Source organism: Amblyomma mixtum, chromosome 1, assembly GCF_055824585.1.
Source record: "Amblyomma mixtum isolate Tamu chromosome 1, ASM5582458v1, whole genome shotgun sequence".
NCBI lineage: Eukaryota > Metazoa > Arthropoda > Arachnida > Ixodida > Ixodidae > Amblyomma > Amblyomma mixtum.
In genome coordinates this window covers 163,182,933-163,209,183 of record NC_143012.1, presented here as the reverse complement: position 1 = coordinate 163,209,183, position 26,251 = coordinate 163,182,933, and the positions used below count along the sequence as shown (strand labels likewise).

Sequence of the window (26,251 nt, the reverse complement as noted above, 5' to 3'; positions counted from 1 at the left end):
CCCCCTCCGTGACCAAGAGGCTGAATTAACTCGCGCGAACTCTGCGACTTGCTACTGCAAACGCGCATTTAACGTCCATTCACACTTGCAAGTAACAATGGGCATGCGACCAGCAGTTGCTTGCGATCAGGCAGCAGCTCCACGACACCGTTCCCCACACTCACAAAGGTGACCTGCGGGTCGCCTGCTCATTTGATTCTCACGTGAAAGGAGAAATGGGAATGACGCCAGTCGCGTGCTTTGGCCCAGTCTCCTGCGCCCTCGCACTCGGTCCTCTAAATTGTTCTGGACCCTCGCTATGAACTGTGTAGTAGGACAACCTGAGCGAAGAGAAGTCTGTCGTGGCGGTTTTGATATGTGCGCCATGGCGATACAAGCGTAAGGGCGCGCTTCTCGGGGCCGGCCTGCCAGCCGGGATGTCGGCGTCAGAGAAATACATCGATATTGTTTGTTCACGTTCAAAGCTCTGGGATAGAGTATCGTTAGTCAATATGGAGTTGTTGGTAGAAGCGGTTAACAGCACTACAAATTTCCTCCCATAGCCGCTTTGCGGCTGCTACATTGCAGCTCGCCTGGCCTCTGCTAGCTCCGCTCCTGAAGGGGTCGCGGAAACCGAGCATATCTTTATTTCACTACGACGCGGGGTTCACAGTAGAACGGCGCCGAGGGTAGCACCTCAGTGCTAGCCAGTTCTGAAGCGCACTCAACTCCGGCATCGATGTGAAACCTGCTAGGCTTAGCGACGAGTAGGGCAGCCAGGAAGCGCGGCGAAGTTCGTCGCTCGGCGCGCTCGAGGGCAGCGTCATTGCTGAGAGCTCGGCGCGCACACAATTGGCTCCGCAACTTGCGACTTGCACTCGTAAGGCAGGCAAATCGAGCAGCTAGCGGTTGGCCTGCGACTGAGCGCACGTTTGCGGTACTGGTGAACAACTTTTAGTGCCCATATGCTTGGAATACCGGCTGCGTTGCGGCCACGTTAAGGAGATTCTTAAGCTCGTCCTCTACGCCATCGTCACCGTCCGTGGCGCACAAGCTGAGAACTCCAAAGCAAGTTGCTCGTATTTCTCGTAACAATCTGAACTTTAAAACACAGTTGCTTCTGTCGGCTTCCATGTGGGCTCTTTCTTTTTTGTGAAAGTACACTTGAACAGGATGCGGCGAGGGCGAGCCGCTGTTGCTTACCAGCTAAAGTGTGACGCAAGTATCGACGTAGTTTCGTAACGCAGTTAAGCTCTCAGTTTCATGTAAATCTCCGTCGAGCATGCCCGTGTTGCACAAAGTAATGCATTGCAGCTGATCTCAGTCCTACCTCTCGCGCCCAACATTTCCTTGATATGCACCAGCTTGAGGTAGGGTGCATTTCTTCGCCCTTTTTGTCGCAATTAAGTGATTTTAGATGGCGGCAAACGAAATTGCATTGCGTGAACCGCGTCATCTGCGCCATCGTCTGCTAGGACATCCGGGGCAACCTGGGGGATGGTATCACAGTATCGCAGCTGCCACAAACGGCATGCCATCAAAAATACCTAAAGGCGCTTAGGTATTCAAAATTAATAAGAAAATTAACTGCAAAATTTACATAGTTTTTTCGTGAACATAATTAAAAATAAAATAAAGAAATGGTGCTCCGACTGGCTCATGCAGCTTAATATTTCGAAATGTAAATGCATGCACATATCACGCAAACGTTCCATTGCCAATTTCCAGTACTCCCTGAACTCTGTGGCACTGTCAGTAACGAATTCATGCAGGTACCTTGGCGTCGAAATAACGAACAAATTAACATGAACAGACCATATTATCAAACTTTGTGCAAGCACTTCCAGAGCACTTGGCTTTATCCGAAGATCACTATCAATGTCCCCTCCATCCATTAGACAACAAGCACACGAAACATTCATTCGCGTTAAAATGGAATATGCCTCAGCAATATGGAACCCTCACCAGGCCTACTTAATACAGTTGCTCGAAGCTATCCAGAATCGGGCAGCTCGCTTTATAACGTCGCAGTATTCGTCCCGACACAGCGTTACCAACCTAAAATCGTCTCTCGGCCTTGATGCATTAGCACTCCGCAAAAAAAGTATCTATTCTTTGTCTTTTACACAAACTATATTTTAAATTCCCTGCACTGCGCCAAACTTTGTTATCTGTTCCCTTACGCTCATCTCGCCGATTATTCAACTCCCTCAGCATTCAGCGGTTGCACGGTTCATCCAACGCTTTCAACAAATCTTTCCTTCCCATCGCCATAGAAGAATGGAACCACCTTCTTGAAACCGTTGTCATCGAATCTAATCCCACCAGATTTAGGCACCTACTAACAGACCACTTGAACCAACTATAGCTACTTCCCTCCCGCTGCTGTGCCGGCAGTTTGAACTGCTCGTGTCATTGCGTCACCCCCCTCAAGTGTTTTCCCACTTATTTAATTTCCGCACATTTTAATGTTTAATTTTATATAGTACTGCTTTTACATATATTTTCTGTATTTGGATTACCTGACGTTAATTTCTCGTCAAACGTGTTAGTCTTGTCATTTTTGTTACGCTTTTTTATGTTCACATGCCTCTGTATTACCACTTCACACCACTATCTTCCCCTCCCCCCACCCCCTGCTTATGTAATGTCCCAGACGGGATCTTTAAGGGTTCAATAAATGATGATGATGATGATGATGATTATAATAATAAAAAAGCTCATTTTTAGGTTGCAGTTTTTCAACGACGCAAAACCAATTGCAAAACCGCAGCCGTCGGCGCCATGACTGTGCGAGTGTCGCGTCCTGTATTATACTATTTGGCTTTTCATGGCATTGTTTGAATGCTCGTGCAGCGGACATGTATGAAGAACAGAAGTGTGTTTTGGAAGCCAACGACGAGTATTACGCGTCGTCAACGTCGGTGAGTTTGAACGGGTAAAGCCATGAAGAAAGGCAGCGGTGCGACATCTTGTCATCTGCAAAGGCAACGAAGAAGAATGCGCGGTTTTACTAAGCCTGGATGAGTTGCATGAGCGGTGAGTCCCGTCTACGCTTCTCTACTACTGATCTCTATTCACATGCGTTATTTGTATGCGCCTATATAGGGACGGCAGTGGAGGCAGTCTGCGTGCGGTTGCCTCAGCTATAATGCGTTACCAGGAAAAAAAAAAAACAGGCGCCGAGCCTGCGTGACAAGTGTTGCTCCACAGTATTTTTCTGCGTTTAGTGCTCAGGTGCCGTGGTAAATAAAAATGTCATCAGATATCACAACAGAGTTAAGCGGTCGCTTGCTAGCGCTGCAAAAAACTACAATGTTAACTACAATCTAATAGCATGGATTTGTACTACGTAGGAGATGACGATGAGCGAGCAGTGCCGCGGTACAGAGCGCTCTCCCTAGGCCAGCTGCGAATAGTCACGGGAACTGACAACGGTCGATTTCGCTCGCGGCTGGTACCCATCGGACGGATTTGTGCTATTTAGAAGATGACGATGAGCGGCAGTGCCTCCCGACGGAGCACTCGCACTATGCCAGCTCCGAACAGACAACGGACGAGTTTGCTCGATGTTGGTACTCATCGGATTAGTGGTTATGCCTTAATATTAGTCATACAATTTTTTTTTTTTTTGGGGGGGGGGGGGGGGGACAATGATCGCGTGTGAAAGGCTGGTGCATATTCCTGGCCTAGTCATCTGTAAACTTTTTATCCGTGCTTCCCCATTGGAACAGAATTTGAGACAGTATTATGTCAAAGTTAGATCGTTCTTGCGTCTCCCCTGAGCTGTAGATGTCGATGCTTTCTCTCCTTCAGAACACTCAGAACTGTGGGGCTGCAACTGTGCGCTTATTTGGGATTTCAAGCTTTTTGTTACATGCCTCGCTTGTGCGGCCCGCTTTCAAGTTGTTCGCCATTGGTGATGGTTTGTTACTGATTTTCATTTTCTCTTATTTATTCTTGGTTGACTGCCACCAGCTGTGCTGCCGGCGATTCTCCGCGCTCGGAACAATTCCCAGGCACGGGACCCTACCCGCAGATCTCCCTGCACCGCGCTCACCAGTGTTCTCCGGTATTTTTTTTCCTTTGCCCCTACTTGCATTGCCACTATACAAATTTTTGGCAGTTTTTATTTGTGTGCAGATTTGTTAAATACACTACTAATTTTCGTATCATGCTAAGCTTTGTCGTGAGATATCGGGCTTCTTGCTAATTAATGCATGCCTTTTCCATTCTCTTTTCTCATTTATGCAAGACAGACTGGTCGACTGGTCGCTACGTTCAATTTAAGAATACCCTTGATGCTGGTGCAAGGCACCCTAGCAGTAATTAACTGAATCTTGTGGATGCTATATTCCAATGGTTATGCTCTTTTCATCATGCATAAAAATACAGTGGTATTCCAGCCAGCTCATTTTTCAGTATGGTTATGACAGACATGTAAATGTACTTAAAGAATGTATATGGGTGCATCACATACAATCGGTTCATTTCTTTTGTAATAGGCCATCTCATTGCTTTTTGTGTTCCTGTACTAATACGTTGTTTTAGTTTCTGAAGCAGTAGACAATTTCTTCTCTTGTCATTCATGACATAGTTACGGCCACTGGCAACAGTTGCTCTGGACATGTTTATTTGCAGTTGCCAGCTGCCAGCATTTGCTGGGCCATGCGTGCTTCCTGCTTTTGGCTTTGTCTTCTCTCCTCAGCTGTTTGTGGTTGCTATAGTTTTTCAGTGATACATACCTTACCTGCCTATTTAGAAAAATATTTTATACATAGGCTCACAGCCGGGTTTAGTAATGCATGCAGAACTCTACATGCACTTAACAGCAGTACCTCGCTTTATAACTACATGAACCTGATAATGAATTACATGAATGTAATTACATGGATTACATTATCTGTACGAAATATAGTCACTCACGTAGCTTTTTGACACTACTGCTGTTAACATAATGGAGTTGAGACTGCTTCAGGTTCAGTGACTACTGCACACCTGCTGCCTCTTATGCACATGTGCCCTCTAAAATGGCCAAAATATTCGTTTATCTCTTTAAAAACAATGTGTTCTACCGTGATGCTTTACTGGTATTTCAGGTGCATAGATCAAAATCTCACTCAGTAATGTAACATGAAGTGGGAACTGTGTTTGCCAATGTTTTATGGGGTCTTAAAACGTTGGACCAACACAGTTGCCACTTCGAGTTATTGATCACTTCGCTCTCGCCCTACCATAAGCTTGCTGTCCAGGTTAGATCAGTCAGTAGAGCGACTGCTGCGGTGAAGCGGTAGTCCTGGGTTCGAACCCCAGACCAGGACGAATTTTTCTTTAACTACGAAGTTTCTGAGAAAGCTGTATAGCTTTCCTTTGTAGCAGTTTGGCTGTGCTCGGGTGGATGTCAATGAGTAATTACTCTCTTGTTACAGGTCTTTTGTCAACGTCGAACTTATACAGGAGCAACAAATAGTAGAGGGGTAAAAGTATGCTGCTCCCATAGTCGTTAAGCGTGTTATAAAATTTATGCGCTATTGTTTTAACGGCTGCATGGAAATAACGGCGATGTTAGGTGCCCAGCCCCCTTTAGATAAACATAGCTCGCATTTAACCGATTGGATACAAAACAAACATGGACTTGAACCCTCACGATGCCAGTAGATTAAAGAGTGCCAGTGTTGCCGTACTTGAGAGCTTTGGTCTTTAAAAGTGCAGTACACTGCCACTCAAAGTTGAGAAAAAATGTGTCTGCTTTTCCACATATGCAGTCCATGGTGCTGGTGCCATTTTCACTGGCCACTGACATTCAGTCGCACGATGTGCACTCCGCTCCTCGAGTTGATTGTGTTTGTGGTGTGGACCTGCCGTCAAAATCAGTGCAGGAAAATGCTTCCCCAGTTGATCTGCAGTTAACCCTGTCCATTGCCAGCTTCTATCACCCTTTTTCCACAGGTGTCCTAATCTCGTTTAGCCATCTGACTGCCACCCATTGATGCATTCACCTTCTTTTGGAATCCATCCAGTTTTTGGTGTGATATTGTTTATCTCTTCTCTGTGCATCTTTTTTCACCCTAACCAGCTGTGGTCTTGCGGTTGTTTAAGGGGGTAGAGGCACAAAATTTAAACACTAAAAATTTAGTTTCTTTACTGCCCATAAGCAGACACTTCCTAGCAAGTTTCAATCACTGGTGCTGAGTGGAACATATCATTTTAAATATTCACCTAGGAGCAGCTCAACCCTTCTGGGTTGGCACACCATCGAAATAACCTGTCAACTCTCAGTGCTTGCTGAGGATGTAGATGGAGACTGTTGGGATAGTTGGCAGAACCTGTTGGCATTGCACCAGTCTGCCACACTTGGAAACCCTCCGTGGTGAGTCTAGACTGACTAAAGCAGCACTAATGAGTGCCAAGTGTTCAGTGGAGTGAAAGGCTTTCTAACGACTGACACCGACGAGACTTCGGGTAGTTACCCAGCCAGGCCTCGGCAGATAGCTGGCGAGCGAAAACTTGTCACCGATGAGACAACAAACTGAGTAGCCTCTCTCTGTTTTATCCGAATGTCGAGCAGAGAGAATAATGTGCTGCACTGCATGTGTCCACGAGTTTACACTGATGAGGGATAAACATGACATCCTTAAAGTGTAGTCGTTGCCAGTCTCTTTCCAGGACGAGAAGGCTTAGTGAGTATGTTTGTGATGATGATTGCAGACAGCAAATTCTTATATCCTAGCGTATGAATCCAGTCACAAGGGCAGTTCTGGCAGCAGTGGCCTGAAATCAACTGTTGGTTACTTTGCAGAACGCACCTACAGTGAACGGGATGTGATGATGCTAGATGAGGTGACCCTCTGCATGGCAGTGGTTAGATTTCGGAAACACAAACTAATGAAGCTTACTACATTTGATTTCGTGTTATTGATTGCCGTAGTATATATAGGCGGTGGGGAATTGTGGTTCATGATTGATGACATAAATATTTAGTGTACAAGTGAAGAGCATTCAACAATATGAAAAAGGAAGAATATTTTACGACGGGCAGTTAGGTACTGGCAGTGGTAACGGAGTACATCTGACCCAGGTCATGCACAGATATAGAGCATTTGAGAGAAGCTATTGGGAGAATAAGGATGGGGTGTTATACGTTAGGCTGGCATGCAGAAGTTACGAACAGCACCTTGCAGTATGCTCAAAAAGAAAAAAAAATCAATGGGGCACCTTGTTGACCTAAAGTGCGGTGAGGCGAAAGCCTTAAGCGCAGTGTTGCTGCTTGTGTTACTGACATGTGGTTAAGATGTTAAGCTTCGCCTGTAAGAGTGCAACGCGACAGCGTCTTGCAACGCTGTCAGGGAGTCCACAGAACACCATCGCCCGTTCGACATTACGCCTTGCTCGTCGGTAGTTTGGTTTTAGAGGAAAGGAAATTATCTGTCTCGCATATCTCGGTGGACACCTGAACCGTAACGGGAAGGGAGGAAGATGGGAGGGAACGAAGACACCATATTCACTAGACGCGCCTTTGTTCATTTCAAACGATCGAGCTGGCATGGCTGTCTCTCGTAACCAGTCCCAATTCAGTCTTCGGTGAAACAAGGGTGTCCACTGTCTCCGCTCCTGTTCGCATTATACTTGGAGCCACTTTGCATAAGTGTTATAAACAGTAGAGCTGTCAATGGTTTCCGAATAATGGGCCACGAACTGAAGGTATTGGCTTATGCAGATGACCTTGCGTTTTTTTGTACTGATAAGCCAAGCATAGATGAGGTTATTCGTTTAACGGAGGACTTTGGTTCGGTGTCAGGAAGTCGGATTAATCGCTCTAAGAGTTGCGGTCTTTGGTTTGGTAGCTGGGGTTCGACACCTGCTGAATACGCTGGTATAACATGGACATGCAGGCCACCAAAGTACCTTGGCGTCCCTTTGAGTGCCTATAAGCATAGCGCACATTATTGGAAAGACCGCGTGTCAACTCTTCAGCGCTATGCTCAAACGTTTGTCCCCCATGGCCTCTCAATTTTTGGCAGGGCGACCGCCTGTAATCTGTTTCTCGCCACTAAAATATATTATGTACTGCAAATTATTCATTTCGCAAGACTTCCTATCCAGCGTTTTCACAGGGTTTTCGCTACTTTTGTGTGGGATTCGTCTTTTGAATCCATGAGGCGTGATAACCTTTTTCGGCCTGTAAGCGCTGGCGGCCTTGGTCTAGTTCACCTGTATGTCCGACAGATAGAGTCACGTTTCATGTTTTTCCGTGACACTACACACCCAATAGTACGTTCATTCCTGCAAACAAATTTAGTTCATGTTTTACCCACCCTCATTGTGTCTTCCAATGTTTGTGACCGTCCGTGTTTGTGGGGCATAATGCAAGAAGTGTATTTGGCTGTCCGTTTCCTACTTGTTCGTTTTTCTCCTGAGTTCCTTTTTTTAGTGTCGAGGAAAAAGTTGTATGAGGATTTGATTAGTATGCTCTTCTCTCCGCCCATGTACCGCTCTCTATATTTTGGTTTACCGGGGCATGACGTACTCAAAAGAGTACGTAAGATGCCAGTCTCGCCGTGTACAAGGACCTTTTTCTTTAAGTTACACACCGGTACGTTGCCCGTTAGAACATGGTTAGATAAAAAGGGCATTATTGTGTCTACCGTTAATTGCCGCCTTTGTGATGAACCAGAAACAATTGAGCATTGTTTCATCAGTTGCAAAGATGCAGTACTATTCTGGGATATCCTGCAACGCACATTTAAAAAAAGAATTCGTCTGACTCCACATTCTGTTCGCTATCTAATTGCGCTGCCATTGTTGATGAACCCGTGGACATGTTCTTTCTGATTGGACTGCACAGCCTCTGGAAAACCCGCATGATGGACAGACACTGTGAACCTGTTGTGTCTACAAAGGATCACTTCAGTCGAATGGATTCGAATCTAAGAGACGTGTATGCCCAGACTGAGTACGAACCGGAGTGGCACTCACTATTAGTGATGTGCTCTGCATTGCCCCTTTTCTAGTGCATGGTCTTTTGAATATGTATTGTTTACCACTGTTTTCATAATGGCTTGTATATAGTTCATGTACATAGAACATTACATCACTGTAATAAATAGCATGTTGAAGAAAAAAAAAGCTGGCATGGCGGAGTGGTTAGCGTGCTCGTACCGTACTGCGGAAAGTCTGGTTCGATTCCCCAACACGACCAATTTTTTACTCGGTTTTATTTATTGACCTTCTCTCACTAGAAAGGTTAATTAGGCTAATGCGGTTAATTATCTAGTTAACTAAACTCAGTGCCACTTACTTGGAGCATCAATATAACATCCCTTTAAATGGTTGCATGGTTATTAGCCTAAGTACAATTGGCCCCGTTTGAAATTCGCGCACTGTGACGTCACGACCATTTCAACCAATTGAAAAGCGTGACATTTCTGTCTACAACTCCTGCTTACAACGATGAGGCATTAAAGGCTTCCGCCTTAAAAATTTTAAACTTTTTTGCCTTTGCAAAGCTGTCAGGCAGTGTTGTAACTATAAAAGGCTTAAAATTGCGAACAGTGCAGTGGACCACTGAAAGAAAAATCGTAGGGTTAGTGCTAAGAGATTGCGAGAGAGAGTTGCATGGGTTGGTAAAAAATTCGAATTAAAATCGCAGCTCAAATCATGAATGGACATGGACAGGGCGTGCTTTTTTAAAAGCTCTCTGTTCTTTTGGGTAGAGGAGTGGTCGCTGACAGCAGGCTGTTCTTGCCTAATTTATGGACATATTGCTTTCTTTTAGGTCCCTTAGCCTGTCATAAGCAGCATATACTCTTAATGATTTTTTTACTAATTAGATGGTATTGATAGACTAGAGAAAACTATAAAACCTTCACATCAATGCGGACTCTCTCTGAAGTGAACTTTGTCTACCCCGTTAGTCACCACTTTGATGCATGCCACACCAAATGGGAGAAGTCGCGGTGGCTGAGTGGTTATGGTGCGCTGCTGCTGACCCCGTCGACGCAGGTTCGATTCTAGCAATGATGGTCACATTACGATAGAGCCGATATGCTAGAGGCCTAGGTAATGTGCGATGGCAGCACACTTAAAGAACCTAAGGGTGAATTATCCAGAGTCCTTCAGTAAGGCCTCCCGCATAGCCTGCGCTGCTTTGTGATGTTAAACTCCATACAACCAGGGAAAATTAATGGCTACATTTGTTCTGAAAATGTGTTAAGTTGTAATTATTTTCTAAACCTTAACAATTTTTTGTGCCTATTTCCTTTAGTCTTTCCCGCTTATGTCCTTGCCCATGCTGAGTAGCAGGTGAGTGCTTTTAAATGCCAGAAAAATATTTTTCATTTCATTGAAGAACTTTCTGTCTCTCTATTACTTTGCTAATTTTATCTGCCATATAGTATTGTGCACAAATATTTGAAGCTCTTAGAGCTATGGCCTGGCTAGTAAGTTCTTTATTCAACTACTCTGGCATTGCTTATTTCCCTATCTATGCAGACTCCTATTGTAATCTGCTACCTGGCGCAGAAGTGCAGTAACCTACAGTGGTAAATATCTTTTCAAGGCAAACTTCTCTGTTATGGGCATAGATTGGCCAAGCTTATGTACAAGCTCATAAGCTTGCATCTGTTTACCTTCTGTAGAAGGCACTGATTTACTGGAATACTCTGCAAATCTTCACTGCAAATACTTTTACCTGATATATTGTGATACTGATGTACTTAAGCTTGGCCTAGCAAAAATCTGCTATGCTCGAATGAGTGCATGGCAGCTTGTCCTTATCAACCAAAGTATTTGTAGGTTTCTGGATTTTGTTAGCTGGCAAAGATAAAGCAAGGGTGGAAGGGTTTCGTAATGTCCATGGGGCATTCTTGCAAAGTTCAGTGTGCTTGTAATTACTTCCTTTTCTTGAGCCGCCGCGGTGGCTCAGTGGCTATGGTGCTCGGCTGCTGACCCAAAAGACGCGGGTTCGATCCCGGCCGCGGCGGCTGGAATTTCTTTGGAGGAGAAATTCTAGAGGCCCGTGTACTCTGCGATGTCAGTGCACGTTAAAGAACCCCAGGTGGTCGAAATTTCCGGAGCCCTTCACTTAGTCTTAGTACTCACATAGCCTTAGTCGCTTTGGGACGTTAAACCCCATAAAACCAACCAAAACCAACCTTTTCTTGCGACATAAAAAGTCTTCCCTTGGCACTAATGCTTGAAACAAATGCTGAACACTTCACCACTTTGAAAATGGAGACCATTGTGCGGCTCCACGACATGATAGCTGGCTGCAGCTGTTGTTGTGGCATCACAAATTCACTAGGCAATATTTACACCTATTCGTCATGTTACAAGCCACTTGCATGTCACACAAATCTCTTGAAAGTGCAGAATCGAGCAGTTTCGCCCTCGAGGGTGTAGTACTAAAGCGAAAACAATGCAAACAACAGCTGGTGATCTGCTAGGACAACAGCATTCCAAAGTTTGAGAAGGGCAGTGGGAGTCCAAGGCAGGTGGAGTAGTGAAATTTGACTGGTAGCGGACAGGGTTCCTGCAGTTTGTGGAGGACACAGGTAAATTGGAGACTTATGGAAGTATTTTTTACCAGCCAAAGAGGACGCATACACAAGAGAACCACACAAGACAAGGGCTGCTAAAAGCCCCGAGCTGAAAAATGCTCTTTCTTAGTCATTGAAAGAATGCAATCCATATCAAATTTGTTATCTCACTGATTTTTCTTTTTTTTTCAGTTCCAAGTGACCAAGAGTTGCGCGGAAGTTGAGCAAGCCACCAAGTTGCGTGCGATATGTGCCAGCGGCCGTGAGCAGGCTGGGAATTTTGCAAATTGCCAGTGATTACATTCACTCAATAAAGCAAGCTTTTGCTGTAAGTAGTGTTTTTGGCACTGCATTGCTTTGGGAGGCGTGCATTGAGCTGACTGCTCTGAAGCTACCCATGTGTATGCAGCAAAATTGCTTCAAGAACAATAATGTGATGCAGCACAAAGGCACAAGATGTACAACAAAATACACAACAGTACAACAAGACAGACTACAGGACGACACGACAGACAACAATACATACGACATGCCAAAAACATGACAGAACAGAGACAGACAACACAACAAATTTTTGTTGTAATCCTGTAGTGCTTTTTGACTGGGTTTCTTTCCCACTACCCTCAGCTTTTCAGATGCCGCGCGCGCGAAACCAGCGACGATGTGTGTTCGCCTCAGCGTATCGTATTTGTGCTGCGCGTACCCAACTTGAGCCGATCCCTGGGAAATTCCCAGCGCTTGTCGTACGGCAGCAACTCCACTTGCTCACACAGCGGCAGGTCCGGGTTGAACATGTCCACCTGACCGTTGCAGAGGAGGGTGTTGTTCACTGACTCCGCCTCCTTCTTTTCTTTCTGCGCGATCCGAAAAAAGTTGGGCGCAACTGTGAGTACTCATCCGCCATTCGTTGCGCACTCGTCCAGTGTATACACCACTGTTCCTGCTCACCATAACAGCTCGGTATTTCTTGCAGAAGACGAACAAGGTGACGAGGATGCCAGTGCCGAGTACCGTGACCCCAACGCTTATCAGAGCGATGTCAAGCACCCGTAGTCCTGCAACAAGCATACACGTACCATTACGCTCCACACGCGCATATGCCCATATGGGAGTAAAAGGGCGTAGTATGTCCCCTAGCGCACTTCTTTTGATAAGAGGGAGTGCGCTAGAGGACAGCTTACACCCTTTATACTCCTTTCTGTTTAAAGTGCATTAATATGTGGTAATGCTCTGTAAAGACTACGCTGTCTGTCAGCTACACCGTCGTAATAACACAGGGACGCAGAGCTCACATATATGACGGCAAGGCAATGTTGAGTCAAAGAAACACTCTATCACACATTTTCAACTTTTTCAGTCCCAAGCAACCACAGATATACGTCGTACGTCCGAGATAGATCCTAACGTCTTGCGTTGAGATCGGACGTTCGTCGGACATACGAACGCAATTCGGCTTCATATATTCTCATCCGTACGTCCGTCGAAGGTATGGACAGGGTCCACTTTTGTATATCGGCATGCAAAGAGACGAGGATGTAAGGCCAAGTATTTTCGCCGGCCATGTGTGTGAATGTTTTTTTCGCAAAAATTGTATGTATACTTTCCTAATTGTATGTATACTGTGTATACTATGCAATTTGCTGTTTTAACCGCGAAATATTTATTCCGCAAATCTGCTTTCACGAAATTATTTGCATCAGTTGGAGGGTTTGACGCGGTGTTTGTAAATTGGTGCGATTTCACTCCTACCTGCAGTTCAAGAACCGCCAACGAGCTTAATTCATTTAAGGAGAGAAGCAGGTGTTGCGCAATTTTGCAGCAACTCAATTACTAGTTTTATATTTAGAAAACGTCTATATATTAGTGGAATTTTGCGGCATGTCGACCGCTTTGTTCCCTGAACTTGCAGTTTAAACCATTCGTGAATTCAAAACTCTCGCGTATTCCACTCTCGACATCATCATAGACGTCAGCTCTCAGCTCGCGGTCAGTCCAATTCAATCCATCATTACCGTCCCGTAGCGCCGCTGTTAATTTGTTGCGTAGTGTTGTTCTGCTTTATAGCTCTGTTATTATAATGCGTGTCTTTATTCGGTCTATGGACGAAAGCGGTATGCAATTTAAGCAATTGGAAAGGTGCGGGAAGCGCCTGAAGCTCTTCTGGAACGCTGGATTGCAGTACTGCACCGACCTTGGTTTAAAGAAGGCTTAGTGTGGTTGCCTACGAAGGTATGTATACATAGTACAGTGCAGCATGATCATATAACATTCGTTCGCCGGAGAGTGGGAGCAGTAAGCGCGAGGCCATGGCTTCCCCAAGTGTGTGCTGTTCTCACGCTTTCGGGAGCCTACATCACACAGCTGCGGGAGCCCTCAACTCGCGCGGCTAATTTCCACTCCTCTGCTGAGTTGTGGGACGGCGTATTTTCGCATCTTGTTAATTTTTAAGGCATCGCTAGGTTCACTGTTCCTATATAAAGAGTGCCAACGCGCGAAAGGCAGCACATAGGGAGCACGTGTACCTTGTAATCGTTCGCAGCGGGAGCTTTGCGGCTTTCTGTGCACAGTCGCGTAAAGTGCTACGCAGGTTAGAGCCTTAAGGACGTGAATTGATAATTATAAAAGATAAAACCATGAGAATAAATGAATTATACATATTGCCGCAACCCATTACTGGCGCCGCCTAGTAGTCACGCTCAGGAGGCTGGCACACGCTCTTCGCCCGAGAGCTCGCTCGCGAGTCGGTTAGCCGGCCGGGCCGTTTCCGCTGGTGCTGGGACGTTGTGGCAAATATAAACCTGCCTACCTGCTTCTGTGACATTTTGGTGGAGGTGCTGGGTACATCCCATTTCCGAAGAGCTTCTGGGTGCCTCCGAAGCCCCGCTACACACCGTGGACATACCTGTGCACAAGGCCAGCCGCCGCTTGAGAGGCTTAGCCACCGAGTGTGGTCCCCTTCTTTCCTTACCGCGAACCATGACGACACACAGCCAAGCCAGCCCATTCACCTTCCAGCGAGTGCCGCTGTTCTTCCATGCTCCGCGTATGCCCACGCCGTTCCATGGCGACAAATTTGAGGATGTTGAGGACTGGTTGACCAACTACGACCGGGTCGCTGCGTTTAATGCGTGGGACGAGGAGCGAAAGTTGCGGAACATTTATTTTTCACTTGAAGACGCCGCCAAGATGTGGTTGAAAACCACGAGACTACCATCACCACCTGGCAAGATTGCCGACAAAAGCTGCTCAGCACATTCGGCAACGACGCAAGAAAAGAGATGGCTGAACTGGCTCTACAGTCCCGAGCGCAGCGGCCCAATGAGAGCGTCGCCATGTTTGTAGAAGAAATGACTCGGCTTTTCAACCGCGCGGATCCGTCCATGTCGGAGGCAAAGAAGGTGCGCCATCTTATGCGTGGCGTTAAAGAACAGATCTTTGTCGGCCTTGTACGTGACCCTCCATGTACTGTGGCTGATTTTAAGAAGGAGGCGACAAGTATGGAGCGTGCCGTACAACAGCGATTCGTACAATTTGATCGTTCTGCGATCATCACTGCGGTGGACTTCCACTTGCCGATGAACGGCAACGAGAGTGGCGCCCTTTGCGATCTTGTTCGAAGCATCGTACGTGAAGAACTGCAAAAGATGCCCTTTCTCGAGCAAAACCCGCGTGCTGGAGGCATCTCGGATGTTATACGTGAAGAGCTCCGGCAAGCAGTGCCATCAATGCCATCCCCCCAGCCGCCTGCGCCGCACGTCGTGTCCTACAGCGACGTGTTGCGTACCCCTGCGCCAGCACCGCCGGCAACCTACAGGCGCGCTCCTCTCGTCCGTCCTGCACCCCGACATCCAGCTCCGGCTGATGCGCCCGACATTCGACCGCCCGTTCGCAAAGCACACGTGTGGCGTACGCCGAACAATCTACCTCTGTGCTTCCACTGCGGCGAAGCCGGACACGTACTGCGCCATTGTCCATACCGTCAGATGGGCTTGCGCGGATTCTCACCAGATGCCCCTCGGCCGCGCTATGGTGAACGACCTCGGGACATCGACCAGTACCTCAGAGCCAACGTCCCGCCTGCGTCCCCACCGCGGCGCTAGTCCAAGTCGCCATCGCCGCGACAGTTTTTCCCCAACCGGCGTACTTCCTTCAGGCAGTGCCCAAGTCCGCGCCGGGAAAACTGAGGACGGCGACTCTCGGAGGTAGAGCCGCCGCCGATGAGCACTGCGACCAACATCCTCCATTCGCCGATTCGATCAAACATTCCGACCTCCGACCCCCCCCCCACCGACCAGCAGTCCGACCACTTTCCGACGATCGCCGCAGTTTTCCTCCGACGCCCCCAATCGACGCACCGAACGACCAACGAGTCCGACGACCTCCCGACGATCACAGAAGCTTACCTTCGACGCCGCAATTCGACGCACTAAACGACCCGTCAGTCCGACGATCCGTGATACGGCGCACTTCGTCGACGGTGAGCTTCTTTCCGCTGAGATACCGATCGTCGTTGACAACCACCATACGACTGCCCTTGTAGATACCGGCGCTGATTTTTGCGTTATGAGTCGTGCACTTGCTACAATCCTACGCAAAGTCCTGACTCCTTGGCATGCGCGCCGATAAGGACAGCCGGAGGGCATTTACTGACGCCGCTAGGAGTGTGCTCTGCCCGAGTCGAGATTCGCCACGTAACTTTCTCTTGTTGCTTTGCTGTGCTGGCGGAGTGCTCCAAGGACCTGATCCTCGGTCTTGATTTTCTTCGAGAAAACGGCGCAATCATCGACCTCCGTGACCTCATGGTGACTTTTCGACCCAGCGCGCAGTTTCCGACGACTACACAGCAGGCAGGCCAGTTTTCCGGGTATGCGATGATCATGTCACACTACCTCCACACACCAGCATGTTTGTTACAGTGCACTGCGACAACCCTCCCGCCCTTCAAGGCCTCGCGGAAATGAATGTGAATTTATTGTTGAGCCTACAAGTCTGCGTCGCTCGTGGGGTCTTTTCCTTGAGTAATAAGCGAACTGAACTGCTTTTAACGAACTTTAGCGCCGAATACCGCCATTTACCGCAAGGGACAGCCATCGCTTACTTTGATGAAGTAGGCGAGCCCTCAGCCCACTGCGCCCTATCGTTGCTAAACAAGAACCCTCTCGAGAGCACTGGCCATACAGTTCGAACTGACGTGAATCCTGCTTTGCATTTTGACCGGAAACGCCGCCTTCAAGCAATTCTTGACTCTTACCATGACTGCTTTTATTTATTTATTTATTTATTTATTTATTTATTTATTTATTTATTTATTTATTTATTTATTTATTTATTTATTTATTTATGTATTTATTTATTTATTTATTTATTTATTTATTTATTTATTTATTCATTCATTCATTCATTCATTCAAATACCTCACGGGCTCCGACTGGAGTATTATGTGAGGGGGGTTACATAACTGGGGTGGGAAAAAGCAGGTAGAACATGGATATTTTAACATCGTTATACACGTAACAAACAACCAACCAGAAGATAGAACTAAATTGAAAAACTAATTTGAAAAACACGCTACAGAGCACACTTCAGGAAAAAGCACACTTCAGAACAAAATGTTACTTATTTTTTCTTTGAAAATAACATAATCTGTGATGTGAACAATGTTGTCAGGAAGACTATTCCAATAAATGATTGCACGGGGCAGGGCTGATGAGTTGAATGCAGTGGTCCTTCCCGAAAGGCGTTTAAAACTGAGGTGATTATGCAATCGGTGAGATGTGCGGGCCGGTTTTGAAAGGGGTAGAGTGAAGAAATGATGGCTGTAAACAATTTTATGGAAGAGGCAGATAAGAGCTATTGTTCTGCGAGATTCTAAGGATGGAAGGGATAACGAAGCCTTAATGTTAGTTATACTGGAATGTCGGCAATAGTTGCGAGAAATGAAGCGAGCGGCACGATTTTGTACACGCTCTAGGGAATTTATTAAGTACTGTTGGTAGGGTGACCAAATGGAAGATGCGTGTTCAAGTTGAGGGCGGACGAATGTCTGATATGCCAGCTGGCGTGTGGAAAAAGGCGCACCTGTGAGGTTACGTTTTAAATAGCCTAATGTACGGCTAGCTTTGGCAGTAATTTTTTCTATGTGGGTTTTCCATGAGAGATTAGATAAAAAGTGGACGCCAAGGTACTTGTATGATGACGCAAGAGTGACTGGACTGTTGTTAAGCGAGTAAGTGAAAAGATAATTAGACCGTTTACGACTAAGTATCATTACCTGCCATTTATCAGTGTTAAGGGACATTTGCCATGATGCGCACCAGTTATTAATGCGATGTAGATCTTCTTGAAGGGCGATGTGGTCATTAAAGGAGCGGATTTTGCGATAAATAACGCAATCGTCTGCAAACATTCTGAGTGTTGAGGTAATGCCTAATGGGAGGTCATTGATGCAAATTAGAAAAAGTAGCGGGCCTATTACACTACCTTGCGGTACGCCTGATGTTACATCAATTAAAGTGGATGAATGGTTATCAACAGAAGTGAATTGTTTACGAAATGATAAAAAGTTTCTTATCCAAGAAATTGTTAATGAATCGAGACGCAAGGATGAGATTTTCGCTATTAAACGACAGTGTGGAACGCGGTCAAAGGCTTTAGCATAGTCTAAGAATATACAGTCGATTTGGAGATTTTCTTCCATACCGTGAAGCAGCTCATTCGTAAATTCGAGTAGTTGTGTTTCACATGATAACCCTTTTCTGAACCCAATTTGTTTTGAAAAGAAGAAACCGTTGCCTTCTAAATGTAATGCCGTGTTAGATGCAATGATGTGTTCAAGAAGTTTGCAAGATATACATGTCAGAGATATTGGGCGATAGTTAGCAAGGTCACTTCGGTCACCGGATTTGAAAATTGGAATAACTTTTCCAATTTTCCACTCCTATGGCATCTCGCCTGTTGAAAGTGATTGCCGAAATATATGAGTGAGTATGACGCTGGAATGAGCCACGGTATGTTTCAAAATTTTCGAATTAATCCCGTCAATACCACATGAAGTACTTAATTTCAGATTGTTAATCAATGTCGCAACGCCATCAACAGTAACGTCTATTGGGCTCATGTAGTCATAGTCATATTCTGGTGCCGATGGAATATTGGAATAGTCTTCCTTCGTGAACATATTGACGAGTTGCCGTCACGTCCAAGGTGAGGCAGACGTCAGTAGCAAAGCATCGCATTATAGTTGACCCCACCGAACGCCCTATCCGCCAACACCCCTACCGAGTATTGTGAAATATGCTGCGGAAAATTGAGAGCCGCCATTGCCTTATATTCATAGAGGTGTTTGTTAAAGTGCATTGTCATACTTGCAGCACTAAACAGTTCTGTTATTTGGTTCCAATGTTTTTACGTAGGCTATTGCCTTTTGTCATTTTTTTTTTCACATTACTGATGTTTCTCGCTTTTTTTTCAGAAGTCCTGAGGGCGGGAAGGTTATAGATGTGTATCCCAAGCTTGTCACATTTGAAGAGTCATATTTAAAAAATTCTACGAATATAACCCATTGCTCTGCTGCTGTATGATCAACCGCAATGAAATATGCCCGCTATGCATCAAATTGTTTTCCGTTTTATTGCATCGCAAGGAGTAAAAAAAGCAGGGATGCACCATATATGACAATATTCGAGGAAGATCCGCCAACGCACGTACTCAACTGGACGTCCGTTGGCGGGAGAAACGTATTTGGCCTCCTATCGGACAGCTGACGAACGTCCACCGGCTGTTTGCGGATGTTCAGCGGACGTCCGGAACATCCGAAACGGACCTCCGTAGGCCGTCCGAAGGATATCGGTGGTTACTTGGGATACTGCTCTAATGCGAAGAACGCGGAACAGTTCCTCTCTGCGATGACCTGCACTTCTTGAAAATATGTGGTTCAGTATTGCATACGTTCCAACACGCAATAATGAACGTCCCAGTCTCTCATGGATTTAAAAACACGAGTAGTTTCAAGTATGCTACAACTGCTAACGTTTTGAATTCCTTATTTTTTTCGGGGACACTCTGTTTGCAGGACACACCGGATGTAACCTTTTTTGCAGCATTTCGCAAAGATACAACGCAGAATTCCTGCAGTACACGAATTTTTTCGTTCAGACATGAGTCAACTTCAAGAAGAAACATTTGCGAAGCGCCAATTCACCGTTGCTTTCTGATTTCCCTCAATCGCAACTACACACGAATGTCGGTTCGTCTGTAACGTTCATTGCGCTACGGTATGGGCGCACGAAGAATAGACATCGTTAGCTTCCCGTGTTCCATGCTACCGTTGCCGTTACTGGAATGCCGTGAACCCGCCCCTGCCAGTGTGCACGCGCTGATTGGCCCCCATGCGGCAGGCGCGCGTGCACTGCCGTGAATCTGGCGCCCTCAGGGCGATCTGCGCATGCGCAATGGCGGTACTCCGGTCACGGTACACAGTTTGCCAGAGGTGTCTCAAAACCAGCAACACGAAACACACTCTCACCGGTGATGACGGAGAACCTAGCGACGCTGCTGTCCGTTCCCAGCGAGTTGCTTCCCACGCATCGGTAGAGTCCCGACTGCTGGGCGCGCAGTCGCAGCGTCAGGTTACGGTGCCGCATTCCCTCGGCGCTGCGCACCAGCGGAGTGCCGTCAGCGGGGCCGTTCTTGTGGTGGCTGTCCGCTGACAGGAGCTTGAAGACGCCGCTGGGGCTGTGCTCGTCGCAGGTGCGGGGCTCGGCACACTTGCGCCACTCCCACCAGGCCCGCAGGGGCTCGCTGCCTTTCACCGTGCACACCAGCGTGAAGTTGGCACCGTACGCGAACAGCTCCGTGTCGTTCACCACCGTCACCACGGGCTTGGCTGTGTGTGGAGGGGGGGGAGGGGGGGATCGGAAGTGAAGAAACGCATGGAACGAATTCTGGGAAACGGAAGCATTCGGTGGAAAGCTGTTCTGACCGGCCAGAACTGAATCCCGTGAAATAATCGAAGCCCTCGTCCTTGATGTTTTGAAGTTAGGCGACCTCACGTTTCTGTCAACAGGATTACATCCGAACCACTGTCATGCACACTACACCCAATCGGAAGTGTCGAAAGAGTGCAAATAAATGCCTTCTGTAGCGAAATAGTGCAGGTTGAATACACACATGAGCTTCTCTTTAAGAATAAGCTTTTCATGCTTCCAGACAGTGTTCAAAGTATTAGCTTCGCTCAGAAGACAGAGCCAAAGGCTTGTATATGCGTTCTTTGCACGCTGCTGTTGTGGCATCGATGAAACGGCGCCGTCGTGCGACACCACTAAAGCATAACAGAGATCATTCAACTGCCTGAAGCTTAGTCTCTGTCTCTCGCTGCGTCGTATTGTCTCTACAGGAGAAATAAAAAAAAATGGCTGTGGTTTGACCAATGGTCATCCCGAGTAGAATTGCGGAAGCAACGGCGCGGCCATTGCAGCGCCGGCGGCACCTCCGAGTCACCCGCGTAGCGGAGGAGCCGGCGGTGGCCCCAGCGTCGCAGCTGTGCGGCGTGTGACGTCACTCCTCCTGGAGAATGCACTGCTGACGCTGCGGCGACGGCACCTCTGAGTTGGCCGCGCAGCGGAGGAGTCGGCGGCGGCTCCGCCTTGCTCTGACGTCACTCGCTCCTCGCTCATGCGCAGTTGGGGCCCTCCGACGCTCCGCGAAATCGCTCACATCAATCGTAGTGTTGCTTCCGCAACAAATATTGCTGACGGTTACGTTACTTTTTAATGCGAAATTGGAGAGCAGCTCATCAAAAATTAGAGCACCACATGTATGCAGAATTCCAGACTTATTTTTCATACATTTTCCTTCAAGAAACACTCCCCTAACAGTTCTTGATTGTCATGAAGGAAGCGTTGTGATCGGAGAAATAGATGGATATATGCTCGACTTGCTGCACCTAATGCCTGTTTCTTAAAGAAGAGGTCTATGCTGGCATTTCGCGAGGTTGTCACAGCCGTGGGAGGTGTTGCAATTGAGAGGAAGGGGATGTTCTCCCGCATCAGTGATAAGAAATTCTTGTTTGTCTTTATATGCACATTAAAATCCCCACCCACCCTGGCACTCTGATCCAACACCGAAAAGAATAATTTGGGTTGTTGGCCACCACGGCTTACGAGGTAATGAGGACGCTTACGCGGCTGCCCGAGCGCTTATTCACCGGGCTCCTCATCCCAGCTCTTCTGGTTCGGAGACTAACCTGCCGTTGCTGCGGTTCAGGGAAATAACGCATTATAGCGACAACCACCGCCCTTTCCCGGCCCCTGCAAGGGGGCTGAGTAAGACGGAGGAGCGAACTTTAAGGCGCCGTCAGACAGGGACTCTACTCTGTCCTGCAATAATAAAACATTACGATCCTAACACGGATGGGCGATGCCCACACTGTGGGGAGACCTGTGATATCTTCCACATGGTGTGGGCATGTACTCAAAATCCCCACCTCCCCCCTTCCCCTACCCCTTCCAGAGAGGCATGGGAGACTGCCCTCCTCAACTGCTCCTCGCTTGAGTCCCAAAGGGCTCTGGTGAAACGGGCTAGAGACGGGGCATTGTCATGCGGTGTCCCGGACTAGGGACGCCGACCATGTAGCGTGGCCACTCTGTGGCTCCCAAACACTATGTCAGCGAAAAATTTCAGGGGGGCACTTTGTTAACCTAAAGTACGCTGAGGTGAAAGCCTTAAGCGCGGTGTTGCTGCTTATGTCACTGATGTGTGGTTAAGATGCTAAGCGTCGCCTCTAAGAGTGGAACGCGACAGCGTCTTGCAACGCTGCCAGGGAGTCCATAGAACGCCATCGCCCGTTCGGTTCTACGCCTTGCTCGTCGGTAAATTGGTTTTTGAGGAAAGGAAATGTATCTGTCTCGCATATCTCGGTGGACACCTGAACCTCGCCGTAACGGGAAGGGAGGAAGATGGGAGTGAACGAAGACACCGTATTCACCAGACGCGCCTTTGTGCACTCCAAAATATCGAGCTGGCAAGGAAAGGAATTTTTTTTTACCCTGGGGATCTCTCTCTGTTTAATTTGCAGAAAGCCGGAAACAACTGACCACTTTTTTTACAATGTTGGGAACGGTTTATTTTTGGGATGTATTGCAGCAAACCTTAAAGAAAGAATTACCACTTGACCTGATGGCATCCGGTACTTATCTGTAGAAAGTGAGGATGGGGTACCGTTTGACTTAATCATGCTGATAGGCCTCCACTGTATATGGCGCTCCAGAATGGCAGGCTACCATTGTGACGAAGATGCAGGACCTGCCCGAACTTACTTTCGGGGAAGCATGGACTGGTTTCTAGCCATCCAGAGAGCCGCTGCGGAGCCTCCGGAGTGGCTCTCGAAGCTGTAGCCGCTGTGCAGTTTGCGTGAATTTTAATCTGACGATGCCAGATTCATGCTGGCTGACCACGACAGCGCCGTGTATATGCACATAGCGTTTAGTGTCCTTTGTTGATTGTTTGTTTTGTGTCAAAGCCAGGCAATAAAGAAAAAAGCTGGCATGGCGGAGTGGTTGCGTGCTCGTCTCGCACACCGGAGACCGCGGTTCGATTCCCGAACTCGACCAATATTCTACTCGGTTTTGTTTATTTATCTCGCCTAACTAGAAAGATTAATTAGGCTAATTGGGTAATTTAGCAATTAGCTAAACAAACTCATTCCCACTTGGAGCATCACTATACGATCCCTTTAATTGGTTGCATGGTTACTAGCCAAAGTACAATTATCCCCGGTTGAAATTTGCGCACTATGACGTCACGACCGTTTCGACCAATTGAAAAGCGTGACATTTCTGTCGACAACCCCTGCTTACAACGATGAGGCATTAAAGGCTTCTTCCGCCTTAAAAATGTTTTCACCACCAGCCTGCAGGTGGCAGTTAATGGTTGATCGCAAGAGTTCGCTCACCGTTATCAGCGCTAACGCTAGCAGCCCGCATCTCCTTTATAAAAATGGTCTATAGACAGTCTATAGACTTCTGATTGACTCTGTTGACTTCCTATAAATATTGCTTTTTCTCTATTCATAGTCTGTAGACAAAAGTGTACTAAAAGTGTATGGCCGTAAATCTGTAGATTTTCTATAGACTGTCTATGGCATTTGTATAGCGTATACACTGTTCTCTAGGATTTGTCTATAGACTTTATAGACAGAAGTCTAAAGACACTCTATAGACTGTCAAACTTTTTAAGCATTAAATGCTTTTAGCCCCCGTTGTCGGCAATGTGGTGACGTCACGCCGAGACCGAGAGCCGTCACTGCCTACTTTGCGTTCATAGATCCCTCGCAGGCCTCATACAATTACTGGCGCACTGGTGCAGCGGTTAAGCGATGCGCCACTGTCCTGCGATGGCAGGTGCTCCCAGTGGTGGGCCTTATGCGGCCCAGGTTGCTCTTCCCAAACGACCAATGATTAATTTTACTGCCACCATAGGCAGTTTTCTCACTATCCGGTGGGGAGGGTGTGATCACGCCACACGGTCATGTGACCTGGGTGGCTCACCTGCCTCCTAGGTCACTCTCTGGGCCATCATCCGGGCTCTGAAACGAGAACATCCGGGCACCGTACGAGATTTATCGAGATTCAACGAGACTCTCTAAGCCCTCCTACGGGACGGCATACAAGCGCCGGTTGCTCTCCAAACGAGTCACAAAAATTAACTGCTGCCAGTGTCTTCTCAATGTTTATCAAGATATCAGTCGAGTTGTGCATTTGATAATGCACGGAATTATAATTTCCGATTTCTAATAACGCGTGCAAAAAGCACATACATGCCACAATACACTTCGTTGTCATACGTGATCTGTTAGGGGCTTTGAGAGAAGGCCGCTTAGAGAAAGAAGGGAGCTCTAGGGTGTGCTTTCGCGCGCTCCCCAAGGATGGCGCTGCGGTCCTACACTCACGCATGTAAAAGACCGGCCGCAGGGCCTTCATGCCCTTACCCCCTCTGGCAGGCAGATTTATATACGCTCGCGGAGTATTCGAACGCGCTGCATATACATTCTTGCCAGGCCTGCGTCTGGTCGTGTCCGCGTACGCTTCTGCATCGTCCTGGATTTCAATGCCGCCACCGTCACAGCTGCTTAAGCCGAGCAATGGAGCCTGTATTAGGCCCGTAAACATTTCATGCTTACTCTACTCTCGGTTACGGGAGAGGCGCAATTTTTTTGTAAGGGCTCTCTCTCGTCACCGCACGTACCTAAAAGCGCGATTCACGCGTCCACTGACCCAGGCAGCCATTAATGCCCACTTCATTTCCTTTAAAATGATAGGAGTGTAAAACATCGTCAACGCCAGCGCCAATGAACACAATGAACGCCGACGGTATATGGATTCAGCGCCGCGTTTCTGGCACAACGTTCTCAGTGCCTGCAGCCTACATCTCTCTCTTATCACCCGGCGTACTTGTAAGCGCGATACAGGCGTCCACTGACCCAGGGAGCCAGTTATGCATCCTTCCTTTCCTTAAAAAGGCACAACGTGGTCAATGCTAACGCATTCAGCACACATCTGTCTACCGTCACATAGCCTAAAGCACGATTGAGGTGTCCACTGTTCCAAGAGGGCAGTTATGCGCCTTTCCTTTGCTTTCCAAGCTCCAGGTCCATTGGTTTGACAGCTTAAAGCGCGACTAAGGGGTCCACTGCCGGTTACAACGGACAACGGCGGCAGCAACGGCGACGGCGATGCCGCGAAACGCAGAAACGGGCGCCAAAGAGCTGCGCTCTAAAATGATCAGGAAAGCTGCTCACAGGAGATGCTGACGTTGATGGTGATCTTGGAGGTGGCGTTGTGTACGCGCGCGTACAGCGTGTACTGTCCACTGTCGTCGAGGCGAGCGTTGTCCTTCTCGAGCACGGCGCTGGGCTCGCTGTACAAGAGGCGCAGATCGCGGCCGTCGTTCAGCAGCACGCCGTCCTTCTCCCACCAGAAGCTTGTTTCGTTGAAGCTCGGGTGCGCCTCCACGGTCACCCCTAACTTGATGCTGGCGCCCTCAGGGAACACCTGCGCCTCCGAGGCGTCCAGGCCCGTCGTCAGATTCACGTGAGCCAACTCGGACTCTGCACACATCATCATCATCATCAGCCTGACTATGCCCACAGCAGGGCAAAGGCCTCTCCCATGTGCTTCTCCATTAACCCTGTCCTTTGCCAGTTGCGGCCACCGTATCCCCGCAAACTCTGCACACGCCGAAGGTGAAATCATCGCGTTACAAGCGTTATAAGCGTCGATCATTCTCCACGTGCGCGCTCAAGCGTGACATTGCTGGTTCTTACACGGGTAGGACAAATGAAGCCGCGTTTTCTAGTGTCTCTGTACTGATATAAAATGACGCGTTGTTTACTTTAGAACATTTTGAAGCGCTAATGAAGAATAATTTCACAATGAAGTACACTGCATGAGGGATTCAGTGTATTCACTCTGGTCAATGAAAGTGTCAATTAATCACCTGGAATTCACGTGGACGCTCACATTTCCAGAATCTTTTGCGCGGTATATATATTTGCGCACAGTGATGATGCAGCTAGCACCGATACGAGCTAAATTCTAATGACATCCTTTCGTCTGGCTGATGCGTGCAGCTGGTTCACATCATTTGCCCATATGCTTACTATACTGCAGGCGCCAGTGAGCTCAGGTACGAATTTAATGATGAATCGAGTAAGGCGAAAGACTGCACTTTGACGAAGT

At 47.5% G+C, this 26,251-nt stretch overlaps 1 protein-coding gene and 1 pseudogene across 1 annotated transcript in view; one reads left to right on the top strand and one right to left on the bottom strand.

Moving 5' to 3' along the window:
* Nucleotides 1–26,251, bottom strand: part of LOC149369607 (platelet-derived growth factor receptor alpha-like) — an 81,155-nt gene that overhangs the window by 18,910 nt on the left and 35,994 nt on the right. The window contains exons 6-9 of the mRNA XM_089559075.1: nt 25,312–25,620; nt 20,041–20,400; nt 12,465–12,571; nt 12,220–12,370 (exon numbers count right to left, since the gene is read on the bottom strand). Coding sequence (XP_089415201.1) covers nt 12,220–12,370; nt 12,465–12,571; nt 20,041–20,400; nt 25,312–25,620 — 927 coding nt within the window. The remainder of the gene's footprint in view (nt 1–12,219; nt 12,371–12,464; nt 12,572–20,040; nt 20,401–25,311; nt 25,621–26,251) is intronic.
* Nucleotides 3,003–11,852, top strand: LOC149369608 (uncharacterized; annotated as a pseudogene).